The sequence below is a fragment of the Pseudoliparis swirei genome, chromosome 4 (genome assembly GCF_029220125.1).
Source record: "Pseudoliparis swirei isolate HS2019 ecotype Mariana Trench chromosome 4, NWPU_hadal_v1, whole genome shotgun sequence".
Classification (NCBI taxonomy): Eukaryota; Metazoa; Chordata; class Actinopteri; order Perciformes; family Liparidae; genus Pseudoliparis; species Pseudoliparis swirei.
Genome location: NC_079391.1, coordinates 22,073,903 through 22,089,445, shown reverse-complemented (window position 1 = coordinate 22,089,445; position 15,543 = coordinate 22,073,903). Strand labels below are relative to the sequence as shown.

Sequence of the window (15,543 nt, the reverse complement as noted above, 5' to 3'; positions counted from 1 at the left end):
TGGGCTACATTAATAACACGACTCCCTCCAGTTTAGTGGGATTGTTGTTTTTGTCCAATCCGTCTTAACCATTACCATGCATCTCAAAGCCCTCAGACATAATCGCCACGCCCCCTTCAAGCCCCTCTCCCCCTCCCCAGCCTGATTCTGGGAGCAAAATCAAAACAAACATGAGCAGAGAGAAAACCTGGGGGAGTCGAGTGTGTGGAGGGCACGGGGTGACGGGGGGAGGGGGCGGAGACACAGAGGCAGCTCTGTGCTGGAGCCCATTTTCTAAATTATCTTTATTCAACATGTTTCTAACAAACCCCCTGAGCCCCCACCGTTCACTCTCGCTCCACCGCTCCAAAGTGCGAGTGACCCGGGGTTTTCGGGGGCTCTCGTCTCCCCGTAGGCACAATGTCTCATTCATGACGGCCGCCATCGAGCCGCATGTGAACGGCTGACCCGCTCTCTGCTTCAAGCGAGTCAAGGGCACCCTGGTTCCCCCTCAGGTCTGGGACACAGAGACCCCTCTTTACGGGGGCGACGCCGATGCCGATGCGACTCGACCGCAGTCCAACTGACGGTGGCCAGAGAAAGAGAGAGGGAGCCTGGAAGGGGAAAGGACAATAAGTGGTGTTGAAGGAGCTGCAGCAAAATGGAGGGCAATTACAGCCACAATGCCGTAGGTTGTGGTTGTGGAGAGGAGACTGGTGGGGGGGGGGGGGGGGGGGTCTTGGAGGTCCTTCCATTCCAGAATCTCCCTCTGGGTTGCATTAATGTCAGGATTATTTGGGGGGAGGGAATTGGCAGAACTCCCAGGAACAAGCAACAAAGTAAGCACCGGGGTCAAAACTGCGTCCAAAGTTTTCCTGGCAGCAACATGCTCATGCCGTGATTAAAGCAACGAAGCTGAGCCAGCACAATGGGCCCCGTTGGCCAATTACAGGCCCACCGCAGCACAGACACAGAGCCCCCCATTGCCTCCAGGACTCGGGGCCCGTGCGGCTCCATGTCTAAACCAGGTGTTGTGGGAGCGATGTACACCTGGCCAGGTTGTGATTAAACAGCTGGGAGGGCAGGAAGGCAACAGTCCTCCAAGTTACGGGCAGATCTGAAAACCACTGTTTAAACCTCAGGGAATTTCAGCCACACGCTTGTAGGAAAACTAGACGTAAACTTTGTTTTAAATGAGAAATTCATTGATTATTTTCTCAGGATTTGACTTCCTTTTGGAGATCACTACATTGAAGGGGCGCGTAAGAAAGATTTGGTATTGCACTTCCAAAAAGTTAAAAGGACTTACAAGCAACACATTTCAATAAGAATGGTAAAAAAGTAAGCAGCAGAAGCACCTCTTTAGTTTTACGCCTCACTCTACATTTCCCATAATGCAACTTGATACAACACACCTCCAGATCGCAACACAGGCTTTCTGTTACAGGTGCAATGTTCGATATTCAGTGCATTATGTAGACAGTTCAATTAAATGACCTTTATTTAGTACAGCCTAAAATCACAAATTAGCCTCAGAGGGCTACAGTCTGTACTCAACATCTTCTATTCCGGGACCTCACATCGGATCAGGAGAAACAGGAAACCTTATTTCACTGGCTGAGTGACCACGACTAGTAAACTGAGTGCACCTCAAAATGCAAACTTTAGACTTTGTATTATTATGACTATTGGTGGTTCTCCATCTTTCTAAAATGGATTTCCATTCTTAGGGTTACTTTCCTCTTCTCTGGAAAAGAAGTGTAACAGTATGAGCAACCGGGAGTGAGAAGTGCAACTGCCGCAGCGCTGTAGACACGGCTGGAATGTTCAGAGGAGACGAGCGACATTAAAGACGGTGGACTTGTCATGTGTTCTTCGTGTAATTTCCACAGCCTGTTGACATCTGTGAATTTTTCAAAATCAGTTTCCACAGTTTTGCAGAACTTCTAAATGAATCATATAATTATCAAATGTCCCTACTTGGCCTTCCTCTATCCTCCCCCCTGTGGACGGGAGCCAGCTGTTCCTACAGAGAGCGGCCTTCCAGAGGATGACGGCGGCGCTGCTCCCACGGCGGCACACAACTCTTTCCATCGGTCCTGGAAGACGAGCCTCGACAACAGGACGCTGCTGCTGACTTTAGAGAGGCGTTGGAGGTTTTATTTTCTCGTCGAGTTTCTCATTTAATAAATACATACGGTATAAAATCACAGCTGTGTAAACACTCAAATAATAACAAAACAAAAATAACAGTGCTCTGGAAATCTCGCCAGAAGACATATTTAAACGTTCCTCCTTTTGACTCTCGTTCCTGCGGCCACAGAATAAAGTTCCCTTTTAGGTATTCAAGCACTTTTAACTCGTCTCAAATCAAAACAGTGTGTGAAGACCTACAAGAGTGAATGTGAAGGGTTTTTTCTTCTTTTTCGAAACGATTTTTCACAGAGGCCTAGTTACGAAGACTTTGCAACCCGCCGGATCCCTCACATACCCGGCCGGTGCCAAACCTAAGAAAATGCGAGTCCAATGTAAATAAGGCAGAGGCCGCACCTCTCCAGTTTCCCCTCGTCGTGGTGGAGAGGGCTCCATCAGCGGGGAGAGCATGGTGAGCCTGTGGTCCACCCACAGCAAAGGCAGCGGGGAAGGGAGGGCGAGGGAGTATGTGCATGTTTGCGCAGGCCTCCGTATAATATACTTAGCGCGACGGTCCAGAACTGACACGCTGCCTCTCTTAACGCTACAGTTTACATTTCATTACGTCTTGCAGGTTTTCAGTGTCTCCGGTGCGCCCCCCAAATACTGAGGTTTTTCTTTTTCCTCGCGCGACAGTAAATGCAACAGCCTCTGTTTGACTCGTTTTTACCATGACAGTGCGGCATTGTCACACAGGCTGTCCATCATTTACATATCAATGGCGCGTCGGGAGGAGGGATTCGAGGGCTAAGCGGTGCGACAAAAAAACAGTGTAAAGAGCAGAGGACTGGCTTTCACACTCACCAGTGTGCAAAATACAAAACTCAAGAGCTACTTTCAGCATCGAGCCAGCAAAACTTTTTTCCCCTCCTTGGAAAAGTATAAACACAAGTCCTCAGCCTTCCTGCAACAACCGAAACATTGAACAGATTTGGCTGGCAACTGTTAAATCCCACCCAGACAGCGTTGGGGGTTAAGGTTTAGGTGTGAGGCAGGTTCAGTTCGGCCCGGCAGGAACCTGGTCAGGTGAAGGCCCGGTGGTGTCCAACGTGCTCCGCTTTGGCGTCCAGGCCCACGGTGGCCGTCCGGCTTACTGCAGACAGCAAGCTGAGAAAACAAGGAGATGTGTGTTAAGGTGCGTTCACACCAAAAGCAAAACTATTTTTCGCGTCGCCCAAAACGCGTGAGTTTACTCGCTCGACCATTCGCCGTGTTCAAGCCATGAGCGTCGAGACGCTCCGCGAGGGGCGGGGCTTATCTCCGTGTCTCGTCTCCGTAAAGACCGTTATCATCTCCTTCATCCACCAGAATAACTAACCACTAGTTCTGCTTTATATTTGTTGTGGACGTCCCACACACTGACGCCCTCGTGTTTGGGTTCATGACATCACCCGTAGGCTCACTCAGCTCGGTCACTTTCACCGATGAAGTTACTGTTACGTCTGAAAGACTTCCGCTTCCAGCGCTACGAAAGCGAAGTGAAATTAGTCACCATGAATTCACCCATTTGGTACCTGGACTACTGTTTTTAAGCCTTTTCTTATTTTTATTTGTTTATGCGGTATAACCGAGCACTTTTTAGGCTACACACGTTATAATTACTTCCGTGAACTAAATAGCGCTGTGAAAGGGTTGATGTTCGAAAGCGCAGACAACTCTTAGAACGCTGTGGTAACAACCTGTCAATCACATGGTAGCCCCGCCCTAAAGCATACTGTTATGGTATATTTGACTCTAAATGGACCACCATTTTCAAAATAAACATCATGCTGTGTTGAAGAAGACTTGAAACTCGAGATTCAGACCATAAACTCATGTTTACAGTGATTACTGAGGGGATAACACGACTGTCGCCCTCTGATGGCCAGTAGGAAGAATGCAAGTTTAAGGCCCTTCGCTTTTCATACCGGGAGATTTTTTCAATCTGTTTTGGACACTTTTATGGACAAAAGAAAAGTGAATCCTAAAATAAACATAGTTATATACTCATAATGTATGATTAGTTCTAGCTTCTAGCTTCATTGTGTATAATGTGTTTTTTTCCTACATTTTCCATCATACCAGTTAAACACACTTCATTCATCTTTATGTTGGGGATAAGCATCGCACTTCCGTAGACATGGAAATATGAATGCAGCTTAACATCTACAATTGTCTGAGGGATACAGGGGTGTGTGTGTGTGTGTGTGGGGGGGGGGGGGGGGGTGTTCTCTGCATGTTTATCTGTAGTCCAAGGTCACCAGACAGACTTGGGCGTGGATGCGACCCTCTAGTAGAAGCTGCTGTTGGATCAGCGCCAGCTCGTGCAGCCGACGGTGGTGTGGTTTTATTAAAGCAACAGCACAAGACGCCACGTGAAACTTGAGCGGCCTCTACAGTAGTCGGGTTCCTTCCCCCATCTTCTTCTTCTTATTTTTGTATTCTTAATTCCCCTGGAATGCCGTGCAGAGAACAGGATATTGTCAGGGCTTTAGTTATCCACAGAGAATACTGGGAATTAAGCTGTGTGCATGTGTTACGGCTAGGAATGTTAATATATTTAAATGTAACTTTTGCCAATGATAAATTGCTTTCCATATAGTCGAGTAGTTTGTTTGTATAGTGTACAGACAGGGAGGTTCCAGTAAATAAAATTTCACATTTATTAGCTTGTATTTGCCCTGAATGGATACGGATTCTTACAGTATTTAAAACTAACGTGCATGCGAGTGTGTGATAGGAAGGGAGTGTACATGTGTGCCGTTGTTTTCTGGGTGGTAATTCTTTGCTCGCAGTGAGTCTCACTTTCACGAGGCGGTCTTTTACAACAGGAGAAGCCCAGGGCTGCACGGACATGGAATCAAACAGCCAAAGTGAAAAAAAGAAGGACATTTCATTGCAACTTTAGGGCGGCCATTTCTTACTTGACCCCCGGCCCTCCCCCACCAGCACCACCACCTTTCCCGTACCAAAGCCCCGTGTAGTCGCTTATCAGCGGGGCCACGGTAAGCTTCTTAAAAAAAACCAATGCTCGTGAGCAGAGGGCCGGTTCATGCAGCGCAGCAAGGAAACTCACCGCTTCTGACGGAGTCAGCGAGATGTTCTCGGTCCAGAGACGCGTCCCGCTGAGTCTCCTGCATCTGATGAACAAACACATACTGGTGATCACCCAAAGCTATAACCAAACGCGGACCTGGCAGACAGATATCAGGCACAAAAGGTTTTCCTTCATGGAACATTATCATTAATGTTCAGTAACAATTGAATATCCAAAAAAGGAGTAATCTTGCCTCAAACTACTTTTAAATATGTATATGTCAAACATGGAATACACGCTTACCTTGATATTCTTTTTGAGGTATTCAGCTCTGGTCATGAGGCTTTTAATCTGGTGAGAGACATACATTACCGGTGTAAGTGTCATTCAAATGTTCATTTCTAGTAAAAGTATTTTACTCATGCCTTCATATGTATTGACAATATATATTTGTTGTGGTCCTTGTTTCTTGAAGACTAATAATAATTTAGGTGCACGGCATTTGGTGAGTAGAATAAGTCGAAGCTGATTCTCCCCAAAAAAACACACAAAAAAACATCTTTTAATTAAAGTTTCACAACTTTTAAGATGCAGGATAGACAGTCAGGTCAGATCCAAGCGATCAGCTCTGTTGATGTGTTTAGTGCCCCGTTATGTTTTGAAAGAAATGTCATGCGTGAGCAGCGATCGCTGTCATCACATCTCGATGGCGCTCTTTTCGGTGGTCTTCAGTCCGCTGCTGATCACGGAGGTTCTTGGCTGCACCTCGGACCGAGTTGTCTCACCACTATGTCGCCGTGTGGAGCCAGTCCTCTTGGGCATCACTGCAGCTACATCTGAGGGTCTTAATCACAGGACACCTACATCCGATGGCTCCCACCATGTCCCTTTAAAAAGCCAATCTGTTGCGGTAAATAACAATTCTTCCCACCTGTTTTCCGTAATCAGCCCTGACCCCCAACCCGGTGCAGCCACAGCACTTTAAACCTTCAATCACAGAGTGCAATGAATGTGGAGGAAACCTACGCGGGTCGGGACCACTGTTCACTTGTAGAGTTCTAAAGAGGCATGACACACAGTCCACAGAACAACAGCAACTTTCTTAGTATCTTTAGCTGCGATGACCTCATATCAACATTCACTGACTACATCAAACCTGTGGCTCACATATGAGGATTCGGGTTATTGAATTACATTGAAAGGCTGAAGAGTTTCTACAGAAGGTACGAACGCACACGGAGGCCAGTCATGTGCTGCCTCTTCTGGGTTCTCACACACACACTCGCACACACACACACACACACACATGCTTTCCATTGAGTCCCCCACCCCCGCTCCCTAATGCTGTGTTAGATTATTGCGGCCGCATCTGAATTTACTTAAGACAGGCGCCCATAAAACTTCAAATGGGAGATCTATGAGGCCTCATTCGAAGCCCCATCACCCTTCTGGGGTTGGGTGGTGAAATACTGCCGTCTGTTGTTGGCTCAACAACAATGCACAAAACACGAGGGGTTAGGAGCCTTAATGGCAGACAGGCACACGTCCTTTGCATGTGTCTTTTGTCTTTTCTGGACCATCAAACGTGAGGCTGTGTATGAAGTCTACAGAAAAACGTCTTATTGGTGAAACAAGATCAATGAAATGGCAGCATTTTGTCTTTTTATTACTTTAGTTGATTATTGTAAAAACATTTATTTCATCAATTGAGCAGAACACAAAAGAAGTTTTTCTGTGCAAACCGGAAAAATATCTTGTACCGCTCATTGGATACTTCTATCTATGTTCTCTTCTTCTACCAAGTTACCCGTGTGTGAATTTAAATGTGATGATCGTAAATGACTGACAATCATTAATAAGTCAAATCTTAAGGTTAAACCTGCATTCACAGATTGTATTTGGCTGACCTCGGGGAAGAAGAAACAAGTCGACATGTTTTAAGTTAATGTGTCAAACTAGTGAGGAAACATTTGCTCATCAGACACGTTCCCCTGATTCGGTCACTCTTCCTTTTAGCGCTTCTTCTTGGCTTCCACTAACCCCCGAGGTAAAGATCGGTGCCCACATGCTACACTGTGTTCACCAGCGAGTCGCTTATATTGTCTGGATTGTTTGCGGAGCGGTTTCGCTCAACAACAACAACAACAACAAAGAAAGCTGCCTGCTGCGCCCCAGAACAACGATAATGAGAGCTGCAACCAACACAGTAAAGTTGTGGGCCGTATTAAAACAAACCAACGAGCGGAGAGACGTCATAAAACTCTCGAGACTCGGGGCGATAATTGTCTTGGTGGTCACTACGTGCGATTCTTTTCACATACAACTAAAGACCCCATGCCATCCGCTGGGGCTGCTTCAAAGTGTCCAATCATAAAGTGGACAGTGATCGATGTGTTTATTCAACAGTAATACAGATGAGGGCCGTGACCACAAAACAAACAAAAACACATGTGACTCCTGGGTCATGTGATGGCACGTCTACTGTGCCGGGTGGAAGTTTTGAAGAGTGAATCGTAAACCGTGAGCGCTCGACCGGTGGGCCTCACTCACCTCGCTGTGGAGGAGCTCCCTCCTGCGGCCCTGGGGCTCGGCTGGCTCACCAAGGGAGAGACAAGAAAAGGACAGAAGGAAAAAGACAAGAGATGAATGAGGAGAGAGAGTCCGGTACCTAATCACCTTGTTTGTTCACAAAGAGGTCAACCACTAGATTGGGTGGCTGAGAGGCCGGCGGGGGTGTTGGTGGTTGGGGGGAGGCCCAGGGTGAGCGGGTTCTAATGTAGGCCAGAGCAGGAGGCTCCCCAACACATGAGCGAGAGAGCAAGAGAGAGAGAGAGACTGCTCGGGATGGCCCGGTAGATTGTGTTTAATCCTCTATATTTTGTGTTTGTTTGTAGCGAGCTAATAGTTTTGTATTTGTTTCCAGCGTGTGATGAAGAGAAAGAAATGAAGAGCGCCATCTGAACCGAATGGGTAGCAGATGGCCAGAATCTCGTACCGCACACGAGGGTCTGCTGGCACCGGGTCTCGTTTCAGCTCAAAGCCACATCTGGATCACTGTAGCCGACCTCTCCCATGAGGCCGATCTTCCAAATGAGCTCACGAGCCCGGGCCTAATGGACGCCAGGCCACAGAGAGTCTCCTCTCTGGTGCCGCCGCCTGTCCCCGTCTCTCTCAAGTCTTTTGCTTTAACCCGCCAGCGAGCCTTTTATACTTGATTTTCCAAAAGTCATTTTATATCCCTCGCAGTTAGGCTCTCTCTGTCTCCAGCTGCATATTTCTGCATCTTTACTCTCCCTCCAAGGTCATTTTGTCTCTTCTTTTTAGCCAGTATCGTTTCCTCTATTTAGATTTATCTGAACTTGTCTCCTTTTCTGGCTGTGCCCAACAATCTAAATGAATAGTCACACACACACACACACACACACACACACACACACACACACACACACACACACACACACACACACACACACACACACACACACACACACACACACACACACACACACACACACACACACACACACACACACACACACACACACACACACACACACCTATAAATCATTGCAGACATTATATTACACTCTCATTCTACCATACATGACCTATTGTGTTGAAGTGTGGGGGAACACCTACAAAAGCACCCTACAGCCATTATGCATCATGCAAAAGAGAGCAATTAGAATCGTAAATAATGTAGGATATCTTGAACACACCAATTCACTGTTCTTAAAATCACATACACTGAAACTTAGGGATATAGTAGAGTTCAAAACAGCACAAATTCTGTACAAAGCTAAACATAATTCACTTCCTGGAAATATTCAAAAGATTTTTAGAGATAGAGAAGCAGAGTATGAACTAAGAGGGAGATGGAATTTCAAACAGCCGATGGTTCATTCAACTCTAAAAAACATGTGCACATCTGTCTGTGGGGTGAAACAGTGGAATAATTTAACTGATGACATCAAGGAAAGTAAGAATCTGGTGATATTCCAAAAAAAATGTAAAGACATGACTTTGGACAAGTACAGACGTATCAGCATTGATGACGCATTATAAGTAACGGGTAATGGGGACAAGCTTTTTTGTTTTTCTTTTGTTGATTGTTTTATGTATATGTAGGTATGTGTGTGTATATATGTTTATATGGGTGTGTGAATTTGTATGCATGTGTATATGTATATAGGTATATGTAATGGTTCTCTAAAATAAGTATTTTCATGAAAGCATAGGTTAGGGCACTTATAAGCTTGATAGCTTCAGCCTTGACCCTTTCGGTCGGCCACTTTCTTCTTTTGTTGAAATTTTGATTTTTGTATAGTATTGCTGATCGAAATAAACTAAACTAAACTAAACTAAACACACACACACACACGTTTGGAAAGAAAAGAGTGTGTTCCTCTACCTGCGAGCGCCAACAGAAGCTCTCCTAAACACTGTTGGTACACATCCAGGGCCTCGTGATCATCCCCTCCGCTCTCCTCCTAGAACGGAAGATTGAAAATGAGGCAATGCACTCGGGCCACCCTGGTACTGGCGTCGCTATTTCAGTCTCGTAGCTTTGCAAAATGACTTTATGATGAGCGTTCACATAAGAAAAAAAAGAGAGAGAAAGAAAGGCTGTAAACAGCAGAGACTCACAAATAGAAGTTTTTGGTTCACCAATGATTTGGAAAGGGGGATTGGTTTGTACCGTGCTGGCTTCTTCTCTCTTTTCTCTTGTATTACTTCTGCTTCACCCTGCCTTTGTGTGTCTCTCTATAGCAGTGGCAGTAGCGGTGGCATGCTCCCCCCCCTTGTTTAACCCATAGACAGTATATAATAAACCTTAGCAATGGCAGCGCAGGCCACCCCCAGAGCAGCCAGCAGCCGTGGTTTGTCTCGAGACATTTCTGGAGTGGAGAGAAAAACAGGAAATACGACTTTGAGTCCCACTGTACGTCGCTCAATTCAGGCTGCTGGAAAATACGCAACCTTGTGTAATCAACATGCCTGCAGAACCCTCAGGCTCCAGTATTGTGGACTTGACATACTTCGATAAAAATAAAAAAAAGATGTAATAATCTAGATTTTAGGGAAAACATTGTTGTACACAGCAGTTTTTATGTCATTACTAAAATAGCACCATTTAACCCTCCTGTTGCCTTCAGGTCAATTTGACCCGATTCAATATTTAACCCTCCTGCCGCCTTCGGGTCAATTTGACCCGATTCAATGTTTAATGTCGGTGTTCTTTCGGTAGTCAACAAACAAACATAAAGTACCTCACACTTAAACTTGGAAAACAATATTAATTCTAATAATTTTCTGGAGATTTTAATAGCTGGGGTCATATTGACCCCAAGGGTAAAATATGTCAGTAAATATAAAGGTAACAGGAGGGTTAAACATTGAATCGGGTCAAATTGACCCGAAGGCAGCAGGAGGGTTAAAGATGTATAGACTCACCAGAAACATTCTTAAAGAGGAAGATAAAAACACGTGCATTTCTCAGGTTGTCCTCTCATAGATGGGCTCTTTACCTCGGAGGACGTCCCTGGAGGTGCGGGCCTCCTCAAAGCTCAGCCTGTTGTCTGAGGCCACCAGGGCCTTCAGCTCCTCGGCTCTAGACACATACTGGCGAACCTGCGGGAAGTCCTCTCACAATTTAACCACGTCAACTGCGCCATATGTTCTCCATGTGGTATTCAGAAGAAAAATCAAGTAGAAGAAAGCCCCCCGGAGTGTAAAAAAAAAAAAAAGAAGGAGGACCAATTGAAAATAGAGCGTAATCCAAATGTGAATGCGGGAGTGTTCCAGGCCTACCTTCTGCCTGAGAGCGTCTTTACGTTGTCGGTCCGTCTCATCTGGGAGTAGGGTGGGGGGGTGGGGGGGAAGATGTTTGGGTTTTACTTTTAGCACATTGATGCTGTGCCATTTTTTTTTGGCGGTGAAACGAAAGGCAGATGCATTGTTGAAGGGCGGAAGCCACGGACAGGATATGAGAGTGGCTGTTGCTGTGCTTACAGTGAATAGAGGGGACAAAGTGCTCAAGGGCGCTGCAGTAAAGCGACAGAGCGGCGGACCTCTCCCCCTCATGGTCCTTCTGGACGGCCTGCAGGACCAGCGCTTTCTGAAAAAGCGGGGGGGGGGGGGGGGGGGGGGGGAACAGGAAAATGGCATCAGCGAATGCAAAACCGGAAAGCTCTTCATTGCTCATGCAGGGTCACGTTTTGCCCTCTTTCTCTCTCTTTCTCTCTCTCTCTCTCTCTCACCGCTTTCACTAAGCTCTCGGGGCTCGGCATGTGCTCCATGTCCACAAAAGGGTGGGCGAAGAACTCGGCGAAGGTGATCCTGGCATCTGGGTTTCTCTCCAGCAGCCGCAGCAGAAGGTCTCTGCAGTCCTTGGATACCCTGGCCCCGGGAGGGAGCTGATGCACAAAACATGACCTTATTATGCATCCACAGGACAATCCAAGCGGGGTGGGGGGGGACAGCCGATCGCTGCCAGAGACCTTTTATAGTCCCACGTCGCCACTTGTGAATCGCCCTGGTAATGGGACTGTGTGCTCATGCCATGCCTCGAGCTCGATGTTTGACACGAGAATTCAAGTGGCCTGAAAGCCCTCCATCATTAAAAGTGCAGCTGTCACCATGGAGATTGACATATGGTCGCGAATGCAGCGGGAAAAGTCAGGACGGAGACACAACTAGGACCCCTAATTGTCAGCAACTGGGTATTTTTCACGTCGTCACGTCAAACTCGAACAATAATTTTCTTTTTTTTTAACCTTTTAAATTTACGCGTCTGTCATTAATTCAACTTGAAATATTTTGTTGTTTTTATAACATTGTAAAGGGTCCATTTACAAACATAGAAAAAGTTCTTTGTTGAGTACCTTCTGAAGTCGCATACTGTAGTGGTGAAAGTAGGCCATCTAGTGGTTCACTCAAACAAAACACTCAACACAGCGCTTCTGATGTAATTCGACACTGACACCGAGTTTTTTTTTCTTTTTCTAAAAAGCACTTATGCTTTCCAGATGTCCATCATTCTTGACACAATAGACATAATTGAGTACGCTCGACCTGTGCAGCCATAGAGCGAGCGAGTCATGATGGTATAAAGTGCTATGCGGGAGCAGGAGTGGGGGGAGAAATCCACCTGTTCATGCTGCGGTAAGTGGGTTTCCACTTTAGCAACTTGCATTGTCTTTCCTTTGAGTTATGTCTGCATGCTACGCATGCTGATTTAATGTTTAAATCCCACTTGAGTTTTGTCTGCGCGTGTGCGTGTTTTAGGAGGGCATTTCTTGCAGTTGTCATTTTGCTTCTGTCTGTTTCTCTAAACTGGCAACGCGCTGAACGTCATCTACTTTAGGGAACAAGGCTCCAGGAGCCATCTGATCATTGATTGAGTGAGGGGAATGGATGGATTCTGTACAATAAGCAAACATAAAACTACATTTCCATGCAAAATAAAGAACTAAAACAACACTTGAACTCTCCATGTAATGGACACACCAGCTAGAGGCCAAAACATAACAAACACTCATTCGTTGCTCAGAAACTTACCTCGATAGGTTGGTTGCTCCGGATCTTCTCCTCCAATTCGGCGTATGACCTTGATGCAAATGGTGCTCGCCCAAACAGAGCCTCTATATGAACACAAGCGATGATGAGTCGACTATTCAAGAGGGATAATCTGGAAACTAGTGCCCTAATAATAATAACTTTTTTTTGATGGCATCTTTAAAAACTAAGTTTACAAAGCGCTTAGGCAGAAAAAGCAAGGCAGTAAAAAGTGCACGCAGCATTAGAAACTAACAGTATATCTGGAGCAGTGTGTTGAGGTTTAGTCCACATTCAAAAGAGACGAAAGGGGGACCACAAAAGTACTCACCATAGAGAATAACCCCGACGGACCAGAGGTCCACCCTGGAGTCGTACTGGCGTCGGCACACCATCTCAGGAGCCATGTAGAGAGGAGACCCCCTCAGGACACTCTGCTCATCCCATGGTGACATGTACTGGGCGAAACCGAAATCTGGGGGCAAACGAGACGTGTCAGTGAGAGGCAAGCCCCTCCTAAAGCTGCCTTTTTTTATAAGGTAAAATGCACAAACATTTGAGTAGAGTTCAATAAGCTATACAAAATGTATTTTAAAAAGTTGACTTTCTTGCTGAAATCATATCAATCAACTGCCAATCAATGTGTTTACGAAGGCTGTTCGCCCGTGTGAGTGGGCATGAGGTCACCTGCTAGCTTTAGGACAGAGCCGCTGAGCAGAATGTTCTGAGGTTTCAAATCCAGGTGTGAGATGTTCCGCTCATGAAGAAACTGGAGGGCACAGGCTGTGGAGAGAGAGAGAGACAGAGAGAGAGAGAGAGACACACACACACACACACACAGACAGACAGACAGACAGACAGACAGACAGAATAAGGATATATTCTCTATTGCATGTTATTTCTTCCACAAGAGTGAGTTACTATTGATTTCTCCAAATCATTGACATGTATGCGTGGCTTTCAAAACTCCAGTCAAAAATAACTAAAAAGACGCTGTTGACATGAAACCAATGCTGATGTGGTGATGAAACATTTTCTTTAAAGTATGACACACCAATCTGTTGCAGGAAGCCCCGGGCCATCCTCTCAGGTAAAATCCTGCGGCTGCGTAGGAAGCAGGATAGATCTCCACCAGAACACCACTCCATGATCAGATAAATATTCTCAGCATCCCACTGATGAAAGAATACATGTGGACTTTTTAAACACACAAAACCTACTCTACTGGGAGCTTGCATGGATAGATCAAGTTAAAAATATAAATATATGTTGTGCTTTTTAAAAGCTGAAACACATCTAGAAGACACGAAGGAGCTGACCTGAAAGTCTTTCAGTTGGACTATGTGAGAGTGACTCATCGTCTTCAGGATTTCAATCTCTGTGAGCAGGTTTTCTGTAGACGCCCTGTTCAGAGTCTTCTTCCCAACCACCTTCACTGCCACCACCTCTCGACTACAGCCCTGCTTAGTCACAGTTAAGAATTGATCTGCAACTTTCACTTTTACTTTTACAAAACAACAACCGTCACACTGATCTTATAATATCAGTGTGACGGTCAATGCCATTTGTTTATTCTTTTGACTAGAATGCAAGATCAATATGCTATTTATACCAAAGGAATGGCCCCGCCGTCACCACTTCTATGGTGAGATATATGTCTGATATACATGTGATGTTTCACCTGACTCACCTTTCTGTAGGCTTTGTAGACTGTAGCATAGGTGCCACTGCCCAGCCGCTCTGTGAGGATGAAGTCCGACAGTTTTGGGGGAGCAAAGCTGGAGGTGGAGGTGGAGGTGGAGGCCATGCTGACGACAGGGACATCAAATTCCCATCAAATCAGTCTGGGCTGGAACTGAAGATCAATGTGCCATTTACACAGAATGAATGGACTGATCTTCACTCTTCTATCGGGAGGTCAGAGGTCAAGGCCAGCTGCAGAATGGAGACCGTTGACCTAGTGGGAAAATGAAGGGACACATTACAACAAGACATGGACCTCAAGCTTTATCTACACCATTATAATGTTACACACGATAAGTTAATCATCCCACCACTGTGTTTGTCAATCACAGAGGTTACTGTAACGCTGTGTTCCCTGAGCTAAGGGGCACCACTTGTTATGATGAAGTTAAAAGTTCAGAGTTGGTTTACTGGCTACTGTCGCCTTACTTATATACACGGCGAATTTCAGACCAGCTCGTTTTAAACTTCGTAAGCCGAATCCCGACATGCATTATCTTCTAAATGAGTAATTAGACTTGCAAGAGGCGGTTATTTTACAGAATTTGGCGTAGACCCGTTTGGGAGCTAGCTAAAGTAGCACTCTATGGGCTGAACAGTTAGCCAGTGTGAAGCTAACGTTACATAACTCAGAGTCGATGAGTTGATGATGAATCCAAACGTAAAAGTGAAGCAGGTTTTTTAAACAGATATGCAAATGGTGACACGTACCTGTCGGCTAACAGCTCCACATCACAAACATGGGAAGTGAGTGTTGACATTTCTGACCGAGCTGCTGTACTGCGGTGGTCAGCTGACATTACGATGGATTAGAAAACACGTTACTGCCCCCTAGCGTCGGCATTTCGTTACTGCACTTTGTATCTCCCACTATTCAACAGGGTTGAAAGATATAACGTATTTAAAATAAAGAAAGAAAGCAAAAAAGCAGACAAATGTGAACATGTAAAAGATTAGGTATTTAATAATATAATTTTGTAATAATTCATAACTTTACTAAATGTTTTGATAGGGTTAACTTCAGCTTTATTTCTCCTGCCGTCTGTGACTTGCCG

General features: G+C 45.6%; 1 protein-coding gene and 1 pseudogene across 3 annotated transcripts; one reads left to right on the top strand and one right to left on the bottom strand.

Annotated features, from left to right (window-relative positions):
• The window catches only part of LOC130192427 (serine/threonine-protein phosphatase with EF-hands 1-like), a 991,358-nt pseudogene that overhangs the window by 53,886 nt on the left and 921,929 nt on the right, over positions 1-15,543 (top strand).
• ulk3 (unc-51 like kinase 3) lies at positions 1,463-15,448 on the bottom strand. Of its 3 annotated transcripts, none has more exons than XM_056412428.1 (17): positions 15,200-15,438; positions 14,436-14,702; positions 14,065-14,208; positions 13,800-13,920; positions 13,433-13,528; positions 13,077-13,220; positions 12,749-12,831; positions 11,449-11,604; positions 11,201-11,306; positions 11,000-11,040; positions 10,717-10,819; positions 10,022-10,086; positions 9,600-9,678; positions 7,739-7,779; positions 5,492-5,539; positions 5,228-5,291; positions 1,463-3,279 (listed from the first exon to the last, which is right to left on the bottom strand). In XM_056412428.1, the coding sequence occupies exons 2-17, from the start codon at positions 14,550-14,552 to the stop codon at positions 3,263-3,265; spliced, it is 1,425 nt and encodes a 474-aa protein (XP_056268403.1). In that variant the 5' UTR covers positions 14,553-14,702; positions 15,200-15,438; the 3' UTR covers positions 1,463-3,262. The 3 variants fall into 3 exon arrangements, 2 of the variants coding, with proteins under 2 accessions (XP_056268403.1, XP_056268404.1); XM_056412429.1 differs by having other exon boundaries at positions 14,065-14,205; positions 15,200-15,434; XR_008831384.1 differs by lacking the exons at positions 1,463-3,279; positions 5,228-5,291; positions 5,492-5,539; positions 7,739-7,779 and having other exon boundaries at positions 9,599-9,678; positions 9,836-10,086; positions 15,200-15,448.